Source organism: Melanostigma gelatinosum (genome assembly GCF_949748355.1).
Source record: "Melanostigma gelatinosum genome assembly, chromosome: 23".
Classification (NCBI taxonomy): domain Eukaryota; kingdom Metazoa; phylum Chordata; class Actinopteri; order Perciformes; family Zoarcidae; genus Melanostigma; species Melanostigma gelatinosum.
Window position 1 is genome coordinate 12539917 of NC_136656.1, and position 15950 is coordinate 12555866.

A 15950-nucleotide genomic window follows, 5' to 3' on the forward strand; every position below is an offset into this window, starting at 1 on the left:
AATAATGCGTGTTTGATACTTACATTTTATTTGCATTAAATCATACTGGGATGTTTGCTGAAATTGATAAGATGGCCCTACCTAGAACATTTTCCACCAGCCGCCACTGCCATACTCCAATGGAAATATTGGAGTATGTGGTCACCTATGACCTAAAAGGATTTTATTATTGCTTGTGATTTCACGTTGGTCACACACTACATCTAGACAAAACATGCAGAGGTAAATAAATCATTTTATTCAGTTGTTACAGAACACAGTCACTAAAGAGATTTAATGTAGCTGTTGCCGGGCCCCACCCCAGTGTGCGGTCGCCACGCTCACTTCTTGGGAGCGCGGTTGTGGCAGGCGCACGTGAGAGCAGCTACCAGCACCACGAATTCGTTGAAGTCGACCTCAGAGTCTCCGTTAAAATCCAGACCTTTCATCATCTTGTCCACCACATCTTGGTTCTTTGCCCCCTGCGCACACCAAGAAATCAACATTGCTATTACTGGATGCTGTTACAATGCTACATTATACTACAGTATGCAAGTGGTCCCTTTTTCCAGATCATTTTAGTCGACTTTGAAGCAGTGGTGTAAGGTATAATGGGGCCCAGTGCACACCAGTAATGAAGCTCACACACACACTCACACTCACACACACACACACACACACACACACACACACACACACACACACAGGTGCACATCATCGTATCGTCTTGTCAAATGATCAAACAGAGACATGACATTGGACAACAGCAACATACATATTACCCAGCAATCATCATCTCATATCTGTGTATGACAAAAAATACCAAAAAAATAGAAATGATTCAATCAAATGAGTCCGTTTTTTTGGGTTTATTTAGTTGTTATAGTTTATGTTAAATAGGCACATCATTTTGTTATCACTACAGACTATTTTATCCCCCCAGAAAAAAAATGCGCTTTACACCACAAGTCAATACATTCTCAGTACAGCACAGTTATGGATACGGTACCTTGAGCAGTCCAGGCAACTCCTTCTCCAGCAGGGTCTTGACCTCGCCTTTGCTCAGGCTGTCCTTACTGCCCTCGGAAGCAGCATATGTATCAAAGGTCTTCATCAGGATGGCCATGGCTGTCTCGAGCTGGGTCATGATTGCTGCTTCAGGGGTGGTCAAAGACGGAAAAATGGTATACCAACAGCGATCAAAGGAGCAGTAGATGTGTTGGCACTGGGAGGACTCCTTATATACCTTTAGAAAAATGCTGAAAAAGAAAAGAAAAAAACCTCAGGTAATACCAAGTGTTTGATATAGGTGGTGGCTCCAACTGTGTCAACACAGCTGCCCTACAACGCCCAGTGTACACATTACCTCACAGCCCACATGGAGCTTCAGTCATTGACTTGTTGATTTAAGGCGAGGTCTTTTCATGAACTAAACCACAGTAGATTCTGTGATTGTTTTCCTCTTGGACAAAAATCATGGTTTATTTGTTGTGTAGTTTAAACCCTGTGCTGGTTGTCTCTTTGGGTGTCATCAGTAGGAAACACACACAGGGTCACTGCATCACCTGTGGTTCGTGGTTGTCCGTGCATGCCGTACCTGAACCACGAGAGGAAAGTTCAAACTGCGTAAAAGCAGCGTGTTCGCTCGTATGTTTCTGGTTTCCTGGAAACAGTGCTCTGTGACGGTATACAGAATATATACTTCCGTGAAGTAAGCGTTTATCTGGTCACAACCAGTAACTAGTTTGAGCACTGCTCTGGCTGTAATAAATCACACATCAAACACAGTGAGAAGTAAACAGTATCAAAATCCCCACGTTTTGCATATTACAGCAGGATGAATTTAAGAATTTGGACTCCATCAGAACGTAACGTGACATTTACGTATTTTAAGGGGAGACAACCGAGGCAAAACCATCTTTCATGGTTAACTTTGAGATTTTGGGCTATTTCTGCTACTTCTGTCAGACTAGAAAGTGTAAATGTAGTTGTCTTAAAGTAAGTAAACAATTGGGGAAGTTTCATGGTGATATCTGTTAGTACAATTTTGTTACCTATTCATCTGTACACCTGTACCTGTGCAAAATATATACGGACTTTTATAAAATATGTCAAGGCTGTTTTCTCAAAATGATTTTATTTCTCATACTCTGAGCCAGTAATCTCCACTTCAGTAGCATTGACCACCAACTGTTCCAGTGTCACTCCTATCTATATTCTCAAGGTTTGTACAGCTTTGTTCCTATGATTCAAAGCCTGATTTATACAACGTTTCTATTGCTGAAAACATGGCAAAATTTTTATTTTTTTTATGGCTGTTGACATTATTTTCAGGAAATACAATTCAAAATGTTTAACCTGCATGCTTTTATCCAGTGTTCAGATTTGTTGTTGTGGAAATGCATGCAAGTTAGCACATATTTAATATGTTAATGTTAATCATTTTCGAAGATCAGATTTATGTGCACGATGTAAGCAATGCACAGTATTACTGTATCCCTCAGATGTGATGAATTGTGTATGTGTGCAATTGAATAATACAGTGTGAAAGCATGCAAAGGATACACTAATATTATGTAGTGGTTAACACCTTTTTGCAGCTGGTATGCAGGTACCAGCATACCAGATCGTGTAGGTTTGTTCCCATGAGTGAAGGAGTGTCTCTCTGCAGCCTTCAACACTTTATTGGTCCTAACTGGCTGACTCATTGGGTTAATTGTCTCTGTATTGACAAACCTCTCACCATCAGGCTACTATTTAACTTATTAGCCATTGCTTTCACAGCACAAATATGCTGACCTAAATGTGACATGAAAATAACCTGTGTCCCATAAGTTATACTACTATCCAGTGTAGGCTACATGCAAACAACAGCGCTCTGTAGCGTAGGCTAATCTGTGACTTGTTCGTCGTTACTGGTCACATTAGCATTAGTTTTTCAGGAATTATCCAGCAGCAGGATGTTTGCTGAAGGTTTTTGTCAATATCTGCCCCCAAATATACAATGTTTGCATGGGCCAAAGCTAACGTTGGAATCTCATATTTACACAGACTATTGCCAGCTGCCTGGCATATTAGCTTGCGCTGAGGAGAAGCGCAAAGAGCCACAATCTGTGGAAATGTTGTATTAAAATATTAGTTTTGCCCCAAGCAAACATTTTTATCCTTCTGGGTAGTCGGAAAATTCTTTCCTTTGGATCATGAAACATTTTAAATTAATTTTGTTCCTTAGAGGGAAGAGGACAATCTTGTTTGAACTAATCACAGAGTATACTGCTCAGTCACAAAAAGGGCTAATGTAGCTTATTTAACAGTATGCTAACGCATTAGCACCTTAACTGAACAGAGCTATTTAGTTAAGACATTGACCCTAACCCTAACCACTTATCGTGCCTTTTTTTTCATGAACAGATGTAAATGTCATCTACAACATGGTATAATCCTGATAGACCTTTAATGGTATTCTGCTCTCCAGGCTACTCTTTGTGTGACATTGGCCATATATTTCTAAGCATGTTTGTATGGCCAGTATTACCAACTCATGCTAATTGTGTAATTGTGCTTTCAATGATGCTAACGGGGTTTTTTACCGACATGGTTGTGGGAAATTTTAGAAAATCAACACATAACCTGAAATGCAGAGCACATGTATTTACTATTTAGAGCTGAATGATGAGTAAAACATGGTCTTAACTAAATGTATTTGCTGTAAGTCAGCTACTCAGGATTCAACATTTTCAAAGCTCTGTGTCAAGTGTCAAGGCCAGGGAGAAACAACCACACAAGAGCTCTTTCCACTTCCTGTCAGTGACCTTTTATGCGCCGAACCCCTGGCACCACAGTTTCCACTCAGCGTCCTTCTTGTGATTTGAAGTCATTTTGAAACCTGCATCTTTGCTACAGAATCAATACACTCACTAATGCAGACCACTTGTAGAAAGATTGATTGAAAAGAAACGCAACCGTGCAAGTAAACCTGTCCATAAATGCACACACATTATTGAAATGAACTTAGACCACAAAGATGGACAGGACTGAGTTTATAGGAAATATTTAAAATATTTACACTCATCTAAAATCACAATATACACAAGTACATAATTCAGGTAAGGGTTAGTAAAAGAATGTACATTATATACATGCTGAAAAGTAGAAAATACTGGAAGATGAGGAAATTTCCCTGCTCAGCACATCCTCATCCACTTTCTTTGGTCTCGACACGTTCAAAGTAATCTAAGGATTCATACACCGGTACCTGACACTGAAAGAGACAAAGACATAAAAACAGTCATTGCAAGCTGACATTACACTGTATCAGGGACGTACAGCAGGATATCAACATGTGTCAAAGAAGTTTGCTAACGTCAACAATATAATACTGAGTGTGTGATCGGTAGACACGATTACTCAGAAACAGGATGCTAGTTATATTTCATAATACCGGTAGTGTCTCAACATTGGAAGTTCCTGCTAAAGCTGTGGTTTAATTAAACAAAGCTGACCAGACAAACGTTAAGTTCTTTAAGCTAAACGGTTGTGTATTAAATCCTACTTCAATGAAGCCCATGTTCACACGAATAGTTTGCAGTTATAGACAACGGCAGCTGTTGAAAACTCCAACAGAACATGTCAGTATTATCCGGTTGTTATGCTGTCGGAGTTGGGCGGAGTAGAACTTGAGTCCGCTGTTGAAATATCGATTCTGAGAACTAAACATGCACCAACCAGACATGTTGATGCCGGTAACGGTTTTAATTGAATATCACATCGGTAACCAATAATGGATCTGCAATTTGATACAGCTTTCTTTGACCATATCAAATTTGGAGGAAATATGCAGATTTCACACCCAGCTCACCCACTTTATATAAAGACCACGTGCAAAGCAACTGGGGGAAAAAAGGTTGGAAACTTTTAGTGGGTTGATTGATGAATAATATAAGGCAGAGGTGGATTGATAATAGGTTGAATTAAATTTGTTAAGACATTTGGCCAAACAATGTGACTGCTGAAACAAAGATCACAACAACGGCTTGTGAAGAAGAGTGCTGTATGTTTGTGTATTGTCTGAAGAGTGCTGTATGTTTGTGTATTGTCTGAAGAGTGCTGTATGTTTGTGTATTGTCTGAAGAGTGCTGTATGTTTGTGTATTGTCTCCACTGAAGCCTACGAAGTAGACCTACATAACAGGATCACATGAAAAGGTTGTTTCCCCGTTCTTCAAACTATGTGTTACCTCATTCACCACACTGAACCAAAATGAGCACAGACTGCCCGTTGGTTGGCACCACCATTTTTTTTATTTTTTTCCGTTTGTTACTCCACACACGACATTTGTCTCTGTAGCCTCGATGCCGTTAAACTCACCCACTGAGAAGAGCCCCTGGAGGAGCCGGTGCTGTGTTTGTCCATTTCTACCTCCTCAGAGTCAATGTAGGGAACCTCGTAGATCACCCTGGCTGCTTGCACTGAACCCGTGGGACACACACACAAACACATACAAGGTTAGTTAGCATGAAACGAAACCTGTGCACCAACAAAAATACATAGAAGAGCACACTTCAGCCTGATTTAAATTTAGCTGGATAGTTCAGCTGCTACTGTCTCTACCAGTGTTTTCTTTTGCTAGTTGCTATAATACTGCCCCAAGGAGGTCACTGGTCCATTGCTCTGCTATTAAATAGCACCGTGTGTCTCCTTTCACACTTTTCCGACCTTCAGCAGCACTACATTTACTCAGCTCATACATCCATACAGGAGTTAACTACTTTGCAACAAGCAAGTCTTCATCAATCTCAGTGGAGAATTTGTGCTTGGTGTAACACAGGGTTCAATCGTTAGTCCTATTCACTGAAATGACACCTTGTGACATTTTGTGTTAAACTGTAGAAAGACATCCATAGAATTGCCTTTGCTGACATGAAGTGGGTTAGTATGCGTGCTAGAATCTCATGTCAATGTTATTGAAGGTGATGTGTTGCCCATGTAAAACGTGAATATGAATTAGTTCAATCAAGAGATATTTCAAGTCTTTTGTCCTTTTTTATCAAGAAATGGTTATTATTATGTTGGATGCCCTTTGGTCTTATATACACTTTTCAACAGAGTTCAGCTGCCAACAGTTTAAATCAGCTGCTCCTGTCAATATTTTACGTTAACCACGGAGCCGATGAAGATAATTATCACCCGTCAGCACAACGGGAAGTGTTTCTTGCGTCTTTAACTCATTGTTTTTCTTTACAACCTGCAACTTAAACTATTGACTCTAACTTCTTTCCAGCTAATGGGCAACTGAGTACATACGGTGATAACATGTCAGTGTTGTGTTTTCAGCTGTTATAGAAGAATTTATTTTTAAATCCTATTGGTCTTTATCTTAAAAGCGCCTATTGGCGAAAAGCTCTTCAGGTCAAATGAATCACTTGTTCCTTTGTAAACTTATTTCTAACAATAAGTTTGCTATACTGACCGATATATAACATTTCTTCAAATACGCTGATTTCATACTGTATTGTCTGAAACAATACATCAAATTAATTTAATTACAAAGTGTTTTAAATGTCATTTTTTCAAAGCTGAAAACAAAATCAGATTCACCTCAATTGTATTAAGATGGAGGCAGAGGACTCCTAGATAAATAGGGCAAAAACTATCTGCATGGCTGGATTCCATAATATTCTGGGAATAATATTCTTTTCCTCGTACCATGTCTCCTTCGCAGAGAGCAGAAACACACGAGAGCGATGAGGAGCAATGGAGCCACCACAGCCAGGGAAATGATCACAGGAGTCAGCGTAAGATTGCTAGAACCTGGATGTCCACCTTGGGAGAAAAAATGAAACACAAATATTACAATAAAAATAACAGAATTTAAGTTGTTGTTTCTTTTTTAGTTTTTTTTTTAAGGAAAGGTGAGATGTGTGTGTGTTTGATTTTTTTTAAAACCTTGTATTAGAAGTTTATATATAAAACAAAAAAACATTTGACTGATCTACGGTTTATTCGGCAGATATTAGTCAAACCCTTTATACAACACTGGTGTTGTGTCACCATACCTCCCTCTGTGTTGTCCTCTGTGTTGTCTCTGGCCGTAACGGTGATGACAGTACCATTTCCTTTAACCTCAGTGAAAATTGGTATCTCGATTATCACCTTGCAGATGTAGCTCCCTGAATCCTCTCTCGTGACATTCGTAAAGGTCAAGTTTAAGCAGTCAGACGTCTCCTCTAGCAGAGATCCATTAGAGGGACTCTTCATGTTAAAAGTCTCATTCTTAATCCCTGTTTGATTTTTAAGCCAATAAACTCTCATTCTCTCAAACTCCATTGACCAGCAGCAGCTGATGTTTACTGTCTCCCCCTCCACCACAGAGACATCAGGACTCTGGGTAACAGCAGGTCTGCCTGTAGATGAAACACCTGAAGAGACAACGAGGTGATACATCATTTGGCTGTTCATCACAACAACACACACATTGCATTGTTTCAGAAGCCAAACCAGAAGGCGAATTTACCGAGTGGTGAGTTTTTTTACACTTTTCATCAAAATCTGGAGAGGCGCTAAAATAGATCACAGCGATTTGATCGGATTGTTTCACAAGTCAACGACCAAGTAAAGCGGTAATGTCACACCAACCATAAAACAATAGTGGTCACCTCATTACACATTCATACGTTTGAAATATTCAAAAAGTTGAAACATGTCGGTTTACCGTCTACCGTAAGCATAAAAATGCATTCATTCATGAGATCGTTGACAATATCTTAAAAAATACAGCGATCACAAAAAGGCTGACTTAGTTTTGATATGTTGAGCACATATTTTAACTCTATCTCTGTGAAACATGTGACGTGAAAGGTTAAGCTGTGTTTGTTACTCACTCCAAGATGAGAGGGCACAGAGAGAGGCGAGTAGCAGACTGCTGAGTAGAAGCTTCATCTTTACACTCCGATTCACCGCTGACAACTGACACTCATCTCCTCACAGCAGCTCTGAGTCCTTCCCACCACACACACACACACACACACACGCTCACAGACACTGGGCATCATCTTTACTGCCTCCCTCTGTATTTTCTGCAGAGACGTGTGAAAAACCACAGCTTTTGTTCCTTCCTCTTTCAGAAGGCAGCGATTGTTCTGCAAAAGATAATCATCACTGTTCTCACAATGCAGTTTGGAGATAAAAGTCACAGAAACACTGAAGTGGCCCACCAACAAAATAGGTGTGAAAAAGGAGTGAAGGAGTGAAATGTCAGTATTTCCATTAAAAGTTCTCAACACTGAATTCAAAGCAATAATATTGCCTCCACACGGCTCTCTGACCCGGCGGCTAGACGCTAACGGTCTAAACCGTGCTAACAGTGCAAACAATGGCAACAGTGTTAAGCTGAGGGGGAACCGGACGCCATTAATCAGGACGGCGTTATCCCCTTTAACTCCTCTATTTCTTCACAAAGCAAATGGTTGTTTGCTGCTATATGAATGCTCTGAATTCTAACCTTTAAATCAGAATGGTGGCAAGGTTATCTTTGCGTAGGCCAGCATTCCAGCCGAGGTGATATGTTTGGCCTGACTCCATTTCTGACGCTGAACTTAGTCCCTAGTTCACCTGATATATTTTAGTGTCTGTATAGCAAGTTACATACCCGCATTGGAGCATTCAAAAAGTGTACTGGGTGGTATTTTGTAGTTTCACTTTGGTTAGAACCCCCATGTTTACAGATGTTAAGTGACGACATGCTGTCTTTCACATCCCTCTGAGCGTGTGAGTTGTTGTTTGCAGAAAACTGAGACAAATCCGTTGGGAACTGGTGCTGTTTTTAATTAAATGGGTCGTACCATTCATCTGTGTCCAGGGGTCAGATCCATGTAAGAGTTGAGGCATGAATTGTTGTGTTACAGTGTATATTTTTAGTGCCACCACTAGGGGTCCTCAAAGTGTGAGAAGACCCTTCACAGAGAGGCTCTAACTGAAGTTTATGGGTCCACCTTCAGACCAAATCACGAACTGTCCCTTCACGTTACTGAAGTGCTGTATTTATACAGCAAATCATGTTTGAAAAAATGTTTGAAAAATCTGGAAGAAAAATGATACTTGTCCTGTAACCCGTTTCCCATTATTTTTAATGGCATGCTTTCAAGAACACAGCTGAAGTCAAAGCAAGAAGAGATCGAGACAGTGCAGATTATATTTTACATCTTAATCATCAGCCACTCATTGAAGGTGACACGTGTTGATTTGTTCTCTCATTTACTCTGCTTCTATCTCTCTTGCATCTCTATTTCCTCTTCTTCTTGGGTTTCCTCTCTCCTTAGGGCCGGAGTGCGTTCATTTCCAGGAGCAGCTGAAACATGAATGCACCGATCGATGAGTCATAAAGTACGGTAACATGTATGCTGCTGATGTGCTGTGTGATCCAGACACCGTTTCATCACAACGGACTGGAAGCTGTGTACCTGGTGTGTGTTGCTGAGCTTTGGTCACTAAACTGTTGATGGAGAAGAAGGTGATGATGAGGGCGAGGATGGGCAGGCACCTCAGGACATAAATGAGCACTTCCTCCCGGTGAGAACCTGAAATTCACCCACAGAGGCACCAAGCTTAGACTACGTATACAACAGGGAGTCCAAACTTTTATGGGGGCAGCTGTGACATACCTCCCTCTGTGTTGTCTCTGGCCGTAACAGTGATGACAGTACCATTTCCTTTAACCTCAGTTAAAATTGGTATCACCATTATCACCTTGCAGATGTAGCTCCCTGAATCCTCTCTCGTGACATTCGTAAAGGTCAAGTTTAAGCAGTCAGACGTCTCCTCTAGCAGAGATCCTTGAGAGCGACTCTTCATGCTAAAAGGCTCATTCTTAATCTCTGTTTGATCTTTCAGCCAATAAACTCTCATTCTCTCAAACTCCATTGACCAGCAGCAGCTGATGTTTACTGTCTCCCCCTCCACCACAGAGACATCAGGACTCTGGGTAACAGCAGGTCTGCCTGTAGATGAAACACCTGAAGAGACAACGAGGTGATACATCATTTGGCTGTTCATCATCCCCCAAAAAGCTCTGCTACAACGGGCAACCACGCACCACTGCCGAAATAATCATCAGCAAATATAATCATATTCATTATTCAATAAACTTGCACAGCAGACTGTGTACAACAGGTAGATTATTTTCTTGAAATACGATGACTTTATTTTAATTATCTTACGACTTTGTTATGTATGATTACGACTATTTTCTTGAAATATTGAAGACTACTTCTCGTGAACACGAATATGTTTTGAAAGTGCACAACGTTTTGAGAATGAGCAGAAATCTTGCTGAAACATATAAGCTATGAAAGTCCATGGATTTATAAATTAATAAAAAATGTATATGATGGAATCACTGAGAGCCTTAATGGATTATATTTTATATATTTTGAATTGTCACCTGGCATCTGAATTTTGTCTTTTCCATCACAGAAATTAATTTCCACGATAAGTTGATGCAGGGAAATTCACCAGAATTAATATTTGTCACCACCAATAAATAAAATAAACCTATGTGTTAGGTTTAGTGTTTGCGTGTTCATTTTGTTTAGCACCTACAGTTTTCATAGCTCGCCTCGCACACACCATGCCTTGCTTATTTGGAGCTTTCCTCAATGAATTGCTTGTTTAATTGAAGAAATGTGTTGTCATATTTTCATATTTCAGTGTTAATATTTATGAGCAGTTAAAAGCTGCATAAATGCATTTTTGTCCACCATGTTTGGGATCTTTGTTTCGACTAATGTGTTCTCAAAAGTCCACGGTTTTACACATCGACATAACATGAATATTACTTATTAAGTTCAAGTCATCCAGATATTTGACTTTGACGCATTAAATAGAATCATACAAAACAACATTTAAAATAAATCCTCAGCGATTTACACAATTTAACTCCACATATATAAATAAACATTTACTTTATCTTTTGCTCAAATGTAATGATTAGCGCTCACATAATAAAACACTGAATATGGAGATGAATTATTATTTTTTTCCTCACTCGAGCAGGCGTAGAAGGAGGCGAGTATCAGACTGCTGAGTAGAAGCTTCATCCTCTCACACCGATCCACCTCTGATCCACCTATGAATACTGACACTCGTCTCTTTCGGGCGGAGTTCCTCACATCTTACACAACACACAACAATACACGGGTGGCCTCGTCCTCATTTGAAGGTCGACCATCAGAGACTTTTGAAGATAAATATCAATAACACAACCTCTTTTTCTTTCACTTCACTGAGGCAGCTATATTTAATAAATATTCACAGTTTAGTTGTGTCCTGTCCTCTCTGTGGAGCTGCAACAAATAGTTCCTTCTGGTCTCAGTTACAACAGCAAAATGTTCTTTTATTTACTGAACTATATATATATATATATATATATATATATATATATATATATATATATATATATATATATATATATATATATATATATATATATATATATATATATATTATAGTTGTAGATTAGAAGATTAGAAGCAGAAGCCAAATAATGTAATGCAGAGGGACTTTGACAAATCATCTTTATCAGAGAAAAAGGAACTCAACTATTTATGGTAATGTTTAGCATCAGCTGTGACTCTGAATACAGCCCCACCTAACATCTGGACACTGTTTTCACTCAACTATTGACACCATAAATAAGAAATGCAATGGTTCACACGGCAATTTTTGACAGAATTCTAGTCGAGCTCTCAAAGCTTCCTGAGATATTGTATATCAGCGTCCTATGCAGTAAACAGTTTAGCCAAAAAAGGAGAAAGAAATGTGCGCGAGGTAACACTGCTATAATCACTATGGTGGCACTGCACACCCACACAGGAGTTCAATTACGTTTGAAGCATTGCTACAGTGCAGACTGTCCACACAGACTCAGTACTGTGACGAGGTCCAATCAGATAACATGAGTGGAAACGCCAGCATTCACCCACACAGCTTTAACCCGAGGTGGGTCGTAACCAGTTCTATTTACTCCTTTATGTACTCAAGTAACTTGTGAGAGTATGCAGCATACTTTTCACTCTTACTTGAGTCGATTATAAAAGGAAAAATTATTGCTTTCATGCTATTATTTAATGCGTTCCTCATGAATAAATAAAGTATATTCAGTTCTTTAACTTAACCTGTGGCCAATCTGAAAGGTAGTCACTCACTGTGACATGCCCCTCATCTCAACAGAGCTTTTTAGCGTCTTTCGGCTCATCGTTTTGGTCATTTTAAAAATGAATCCACCACTATCAATGAAAACTACGACAGAGAGAGGTAATGCAAGAATGTAAGTACATTGAATTGATAATGCTGAAACTAATCTGAACCATAAATAATTACAGTCCAAAATGGGGTCTGATTTCTCAAAAATCTTCAACATTATAACTTAACAGTGGGGAAGAAAATTAAGAAATTTATGAGGATAAAATACTGGTACATTTTTTACATTATCTGAACATATAGGGTCACATTTTGATTTATTAAATTACATTTATTTTCCTTTATTTTGACTTTATACCAGGTTAAACCAATGTAGCAACCTCTGTACAATAAGGAAGCATGCAATGGTGTCAGAAATTGATGGACATTGGTTCAGACTTATCTACATGAGAATTAGTTTTTAGAAACGGCAGTTTGCATGGAACAACCGGCCTGCTTTATGTGGCCATTCTTTCTTTCATGCCTCCTAAACAGCAGTGAGCTTGTGCACTGCTATGGACTGATACAGAAAAACAGGAAGAGCCCTCAACCACAAACCACTGAATGTTAAGTCTTCACACCCTTTGCCAGCCCTGAGGTCTCCTTGTGACATGCAGTAAACAGATGAACAGATGAAAAGAGGTCTGCTGGACCTCACTTTATTCCGGTCTTTCATCTGTTCTAGTTCTGTGAATATTAATGGATTAAAAAAATCCATGTATGCCACATATACTGGTTTTAAAAAGTTTGCATGAATTTGCACATTTTATAAGAGATTTCTTATCTACATATACAATGTACAAATCTGTCTGTCTGTCTGTCTGTCTGTCTGTCTGTCTATCTATCTATCTATCTCTATCTCTCTATCTATCTATCTATCTATCTCTCTCTCTCTCTCTCTATCTATCTATCTATCTATCTATCTATCTATCTATCTATCTATCTATCTATCTATCTATCTATCTGTCTGTCTGTCTGTCTGTCTGTCTGTCTGTCTGTCTGTCTGTCTGTCTGTCTATCTATCTCTATCTATCTCTATCTCTCTATCTATCTATCTATCTATCTCTATCTCTCTATCTATCTATCTATCTATCTATCTATCTATCTATCTATCTATCTATCTATCTATCTCTCTCTCTATCTCTCTATCTCTCTCTCTATCTATCTGGAAGTTATGGAAATACTATGTAGTACAACTAGTACAACACTCAAAGCAATACTCGTGCAAACTGAGTCGTCGTCTCTGAAGATGAAGAGACTGCGACACTCTTCTGGCTTTGTCTGCATCACTTTGATGAGGTCACACACTTTCAGGCCCTCACGCAGTTGCTGAAGCATGGGCATGCGCTTAGTCTTCACATGAAGTCGAATCGCCCTGAATACAGAAGAAATGATTTCAAGGAAAGGGAAATAATCTCCAAGTCAAGCTGTCCAGGTGTAGTAGTTAAGACTTTCGGGCAGCAGGCTGAGGAAAATGGCCTTGAACAAGGCTTTGCTACTACATGTAGACAACGATATACATTTCCTTTTAACCCTACATGGACATGTCAGTAAAATACATTTTGAGCATTGTAATTGGAGTGCATTGGCCTCTAGCTCATTTCTCTTTACTCAAAATAAATGTTTCACATTGAAGCCAAAGAGCACCCTAGAAACAATAACCGATTATCATTATCGTTAAATTTCTCAAAGAAAAAATAAAACACACAAGGCCTATGATTATCTGAGGCCACACTTTAGCTTATCTTCATCACGTTTATTACAAGACAGTAACATGGTTGTAACCTCGTCATCTGTACCTACATCGGTCAGAGAGAACCAAGCTCATAGGATTGGTTTTAAATTGTGTCATACATGTGTAGCTAACCTTAGCTAACATAGATGCCTCAGGTGCATGTAACGTTCGCCCACAGTGGGGCTACATGTCAACACAGCAGCCCTCCATGTCGTTCTTAAAAAGAGACTCCACGACACGAACAACATGAGAAGAAAGTGAAGTGCTGCTATATTTACAATCATTTTGACAAAACAGAGCAGTCAACTTACCTCCATGTCACGTAACCTCCCGTTTGTGTAGATGATGCAGATACGAGACGCAAGTCAAACTGACCAATAGAAACTCCTGATACATTCAGCAGCGTATGCCCCGCCCACTACACCCAACTCAGCTTTTGGCTTCAAAACTTTTGGTTTCACAACTTTTGGCTTCAAAACTTTGAGTTTCAAAACTTTGAGTTTCAAAACTTTGAGTTTCAAAACTTTGAGTTTCAAAACTTTTAGTTTCAAAACTTTTGGTTTCAAAACCAAAGCTTTTATTTTTAAAACAAATAAATTATTCTCAGTTAATATATTTGCTTTTAAAACTTTTTCCTTTGCTTTTGAAACTTTTTTTTTTGCTTTCAAAACTTTTATTTTTGCTTTTGAAACTTTCTTTTGCTTTTGAAACTTTTTTTTGCTTTTGAAAAATAAAGACACAAATCTACCTTCATATATTTTATGCTTTCACACAGGGATATATTGTGATCAAATCTGTGTATAATGTGGAGCTACATATTTTATACTCGACCCAGCTATCAGTGACTCAGAGGAAGCATTGCATGGCCCCTCTGGCTGATGCTGAGAGATCAGTTCCCTGATTGAACCAGCAGATGGCGCAGCACATCAGCAGTTCATTAGTAGCATCACAGAAAACAGTTGCCTGTTTTTATATGTATATAATATATATATATATATATATATATATATATATATATATATATATATATATATATATATATATATATATATATATGTTTGTGTGTGTATATGTGTTCAAGTACTAGGTCTATGATTGGGAATACAATGTATACAAATATGAAATAAATATGACATAAAGGCCCTAGGGCCCCTGTAATCTAATGGCTCTGTGTGCTCCATTTATAATATGTGTCAATAGAAGTGTGTTTGGGATTATGCAGCACCAACAAGACATATTAAGACCTTCAGGTGGATCCTGCTTGTTACCGGATCTTGAGGTCTCGAGGAGGGTTCCTATGTGAGCGTAGAAAAACGCATTGCATGTTATATCTGCCATACGTGCCGTGGTGAAAGAAGTACTCAGACCTTTTACTGAGACTCTGTTAAGCGTACAATGAATATTTTAGAAGTTTTACTCAAGTAAAGGAACATAGGTATTAGCATCGAAACATATACTCATTTTAATGTTGCAGCCGGTAAAGAGATCAATAAAGTATATTTGTATCTTATCTTAACCTTCATTAATTATTGATAATAATGTCAATGATAAATTCATGATATTAATAAACAAAGAGGGGAAAGAAAAAAATCCTGGCGATAAAAAAAGAAATAACAGTGGTGTTGGAAACATAATAATACAAATAATGATAATAACAGGAATAACATCAAAGAATGCATACAGATCATGTAACAAGAGGGAGGGAAAACAGGCAAAAACACAATAACAAACAAACAGGACACAATAAAAAAGGAAAGAAAAATAAGGTTTGCGGAATATTTGGAAAACATAATAAATGACAGCAACATAAAGCAACATAAAAAACAAACAAACAGAACATAAACGTTGGAATAACCCGAAAAAACAAGAGCATAAAGAAATAATTAGCAAAAAATGCATCATGTCCATCCAACCAATCAAAGAAGACATGTGCAACATATACACAAACAGGAAGAGCGTTATAACTGTAGTCATCAGTTTACGGCCGTGAAATCCATATTGA

At 38.6% G+C, this 15950-nt stretch overlaps 2 protein-coding genes across 3 annotated transcripts; both read right to left on the reverse strand.

Annotated features, from left to right (window-relative positions):
• Positions 1 to 217: 217 nt before the first annotated feature.
• Positions 218 to 1156, reverse strand: LOC306796286 (protein S100-P-like). Its single transcript, XM_079295140.1, has 2 exons — positions 989 to 1156; positions 218 to 461 (listed from the first exon to the last, which is right to left on the reverse strand). The coding sequence occupies exons 1-2, from the start codon at positions 1124 to 1126 to the stop codon at positions 321 to 323; spliced, it is 279 nt and encodes a 92-aa protein (XP_079151266.1). The 5' UTR covers positions 1127 to 1156; the 3' UTR covers positions 218 to 320.
• A 2908-nt stretch (positions 1157 to 4064) lies between these two features.
• Positions 4065 to 7985, reverse strand: LOC306796961 (uncharacterized protein). 2 transcript variants are annotated; one of them, XM_079296062.1, is made up of 5 exons: positions 7860 to 7985; positions 7035 to 7397; positions 6685 to 6789; positions 5347 to 5447; positions 4065 to 4240 (listed from the first exon to the last, which is right to left on the reverse strand). In XM_079296062.1, the coding sequence occupies exons 1-5, from the start codon at positions 7915 to 7917 to the stop codon at positions 4175 to 4177; spliced, it is 693 nt and encodes a 230-aa protein (XP_079152188.1). In that variant the 5' UTR covers positions 7918 to 7985; the 3' UTR covers positions 4065 to 4174. The 2 variants fall into 2 exon arrangements, with proteins under 2 accessions (XP_079152188.1, XP_079152187.1); XM_079296061.1 differs by having other exon boundaries at positions 6685 to 6801.
• Positions 7986 to 15950: the final 7965 nt, after the last annotated feature.

Coding starts and splice junctions, on each gene's coding strand:
- LOC306796286 (XM_079295140.1), bottom strand. CDS start 1,126: ATGACCCAGCTCGAGACAGCCATGGCCATCCTGATGAAGACCTTTGAT. Junction 462..988: donor AGTTGCCTGGACTGCTCAAG/GTACCGTATCCA, acceptor TGGTGTGCGCAG/GGGGCAAAGAACCAAGATGT.
- LOC306796961 (XM_079296061.1), bottom strand. CDS start 7,917: ATGAAGCTTCTACTCAGCAGTCTGCTACTCGCCTCTCTCTGTGCCCTC. Junction 7,398..7,859: donor CTGTGCCCTCTCATCTTGGA/GTGAGTAACAAA, acceptor TTGTCTCTTCAG/GTGTTTCATCTACAGGCAGA. Junction 5,448..6,684: donor CTCTCTGCGAAGGAGACATG/GTACGAGGAAAA, acceptor CCACGGGTTCAG/TGCAAGCAGCCAGGGTGATC.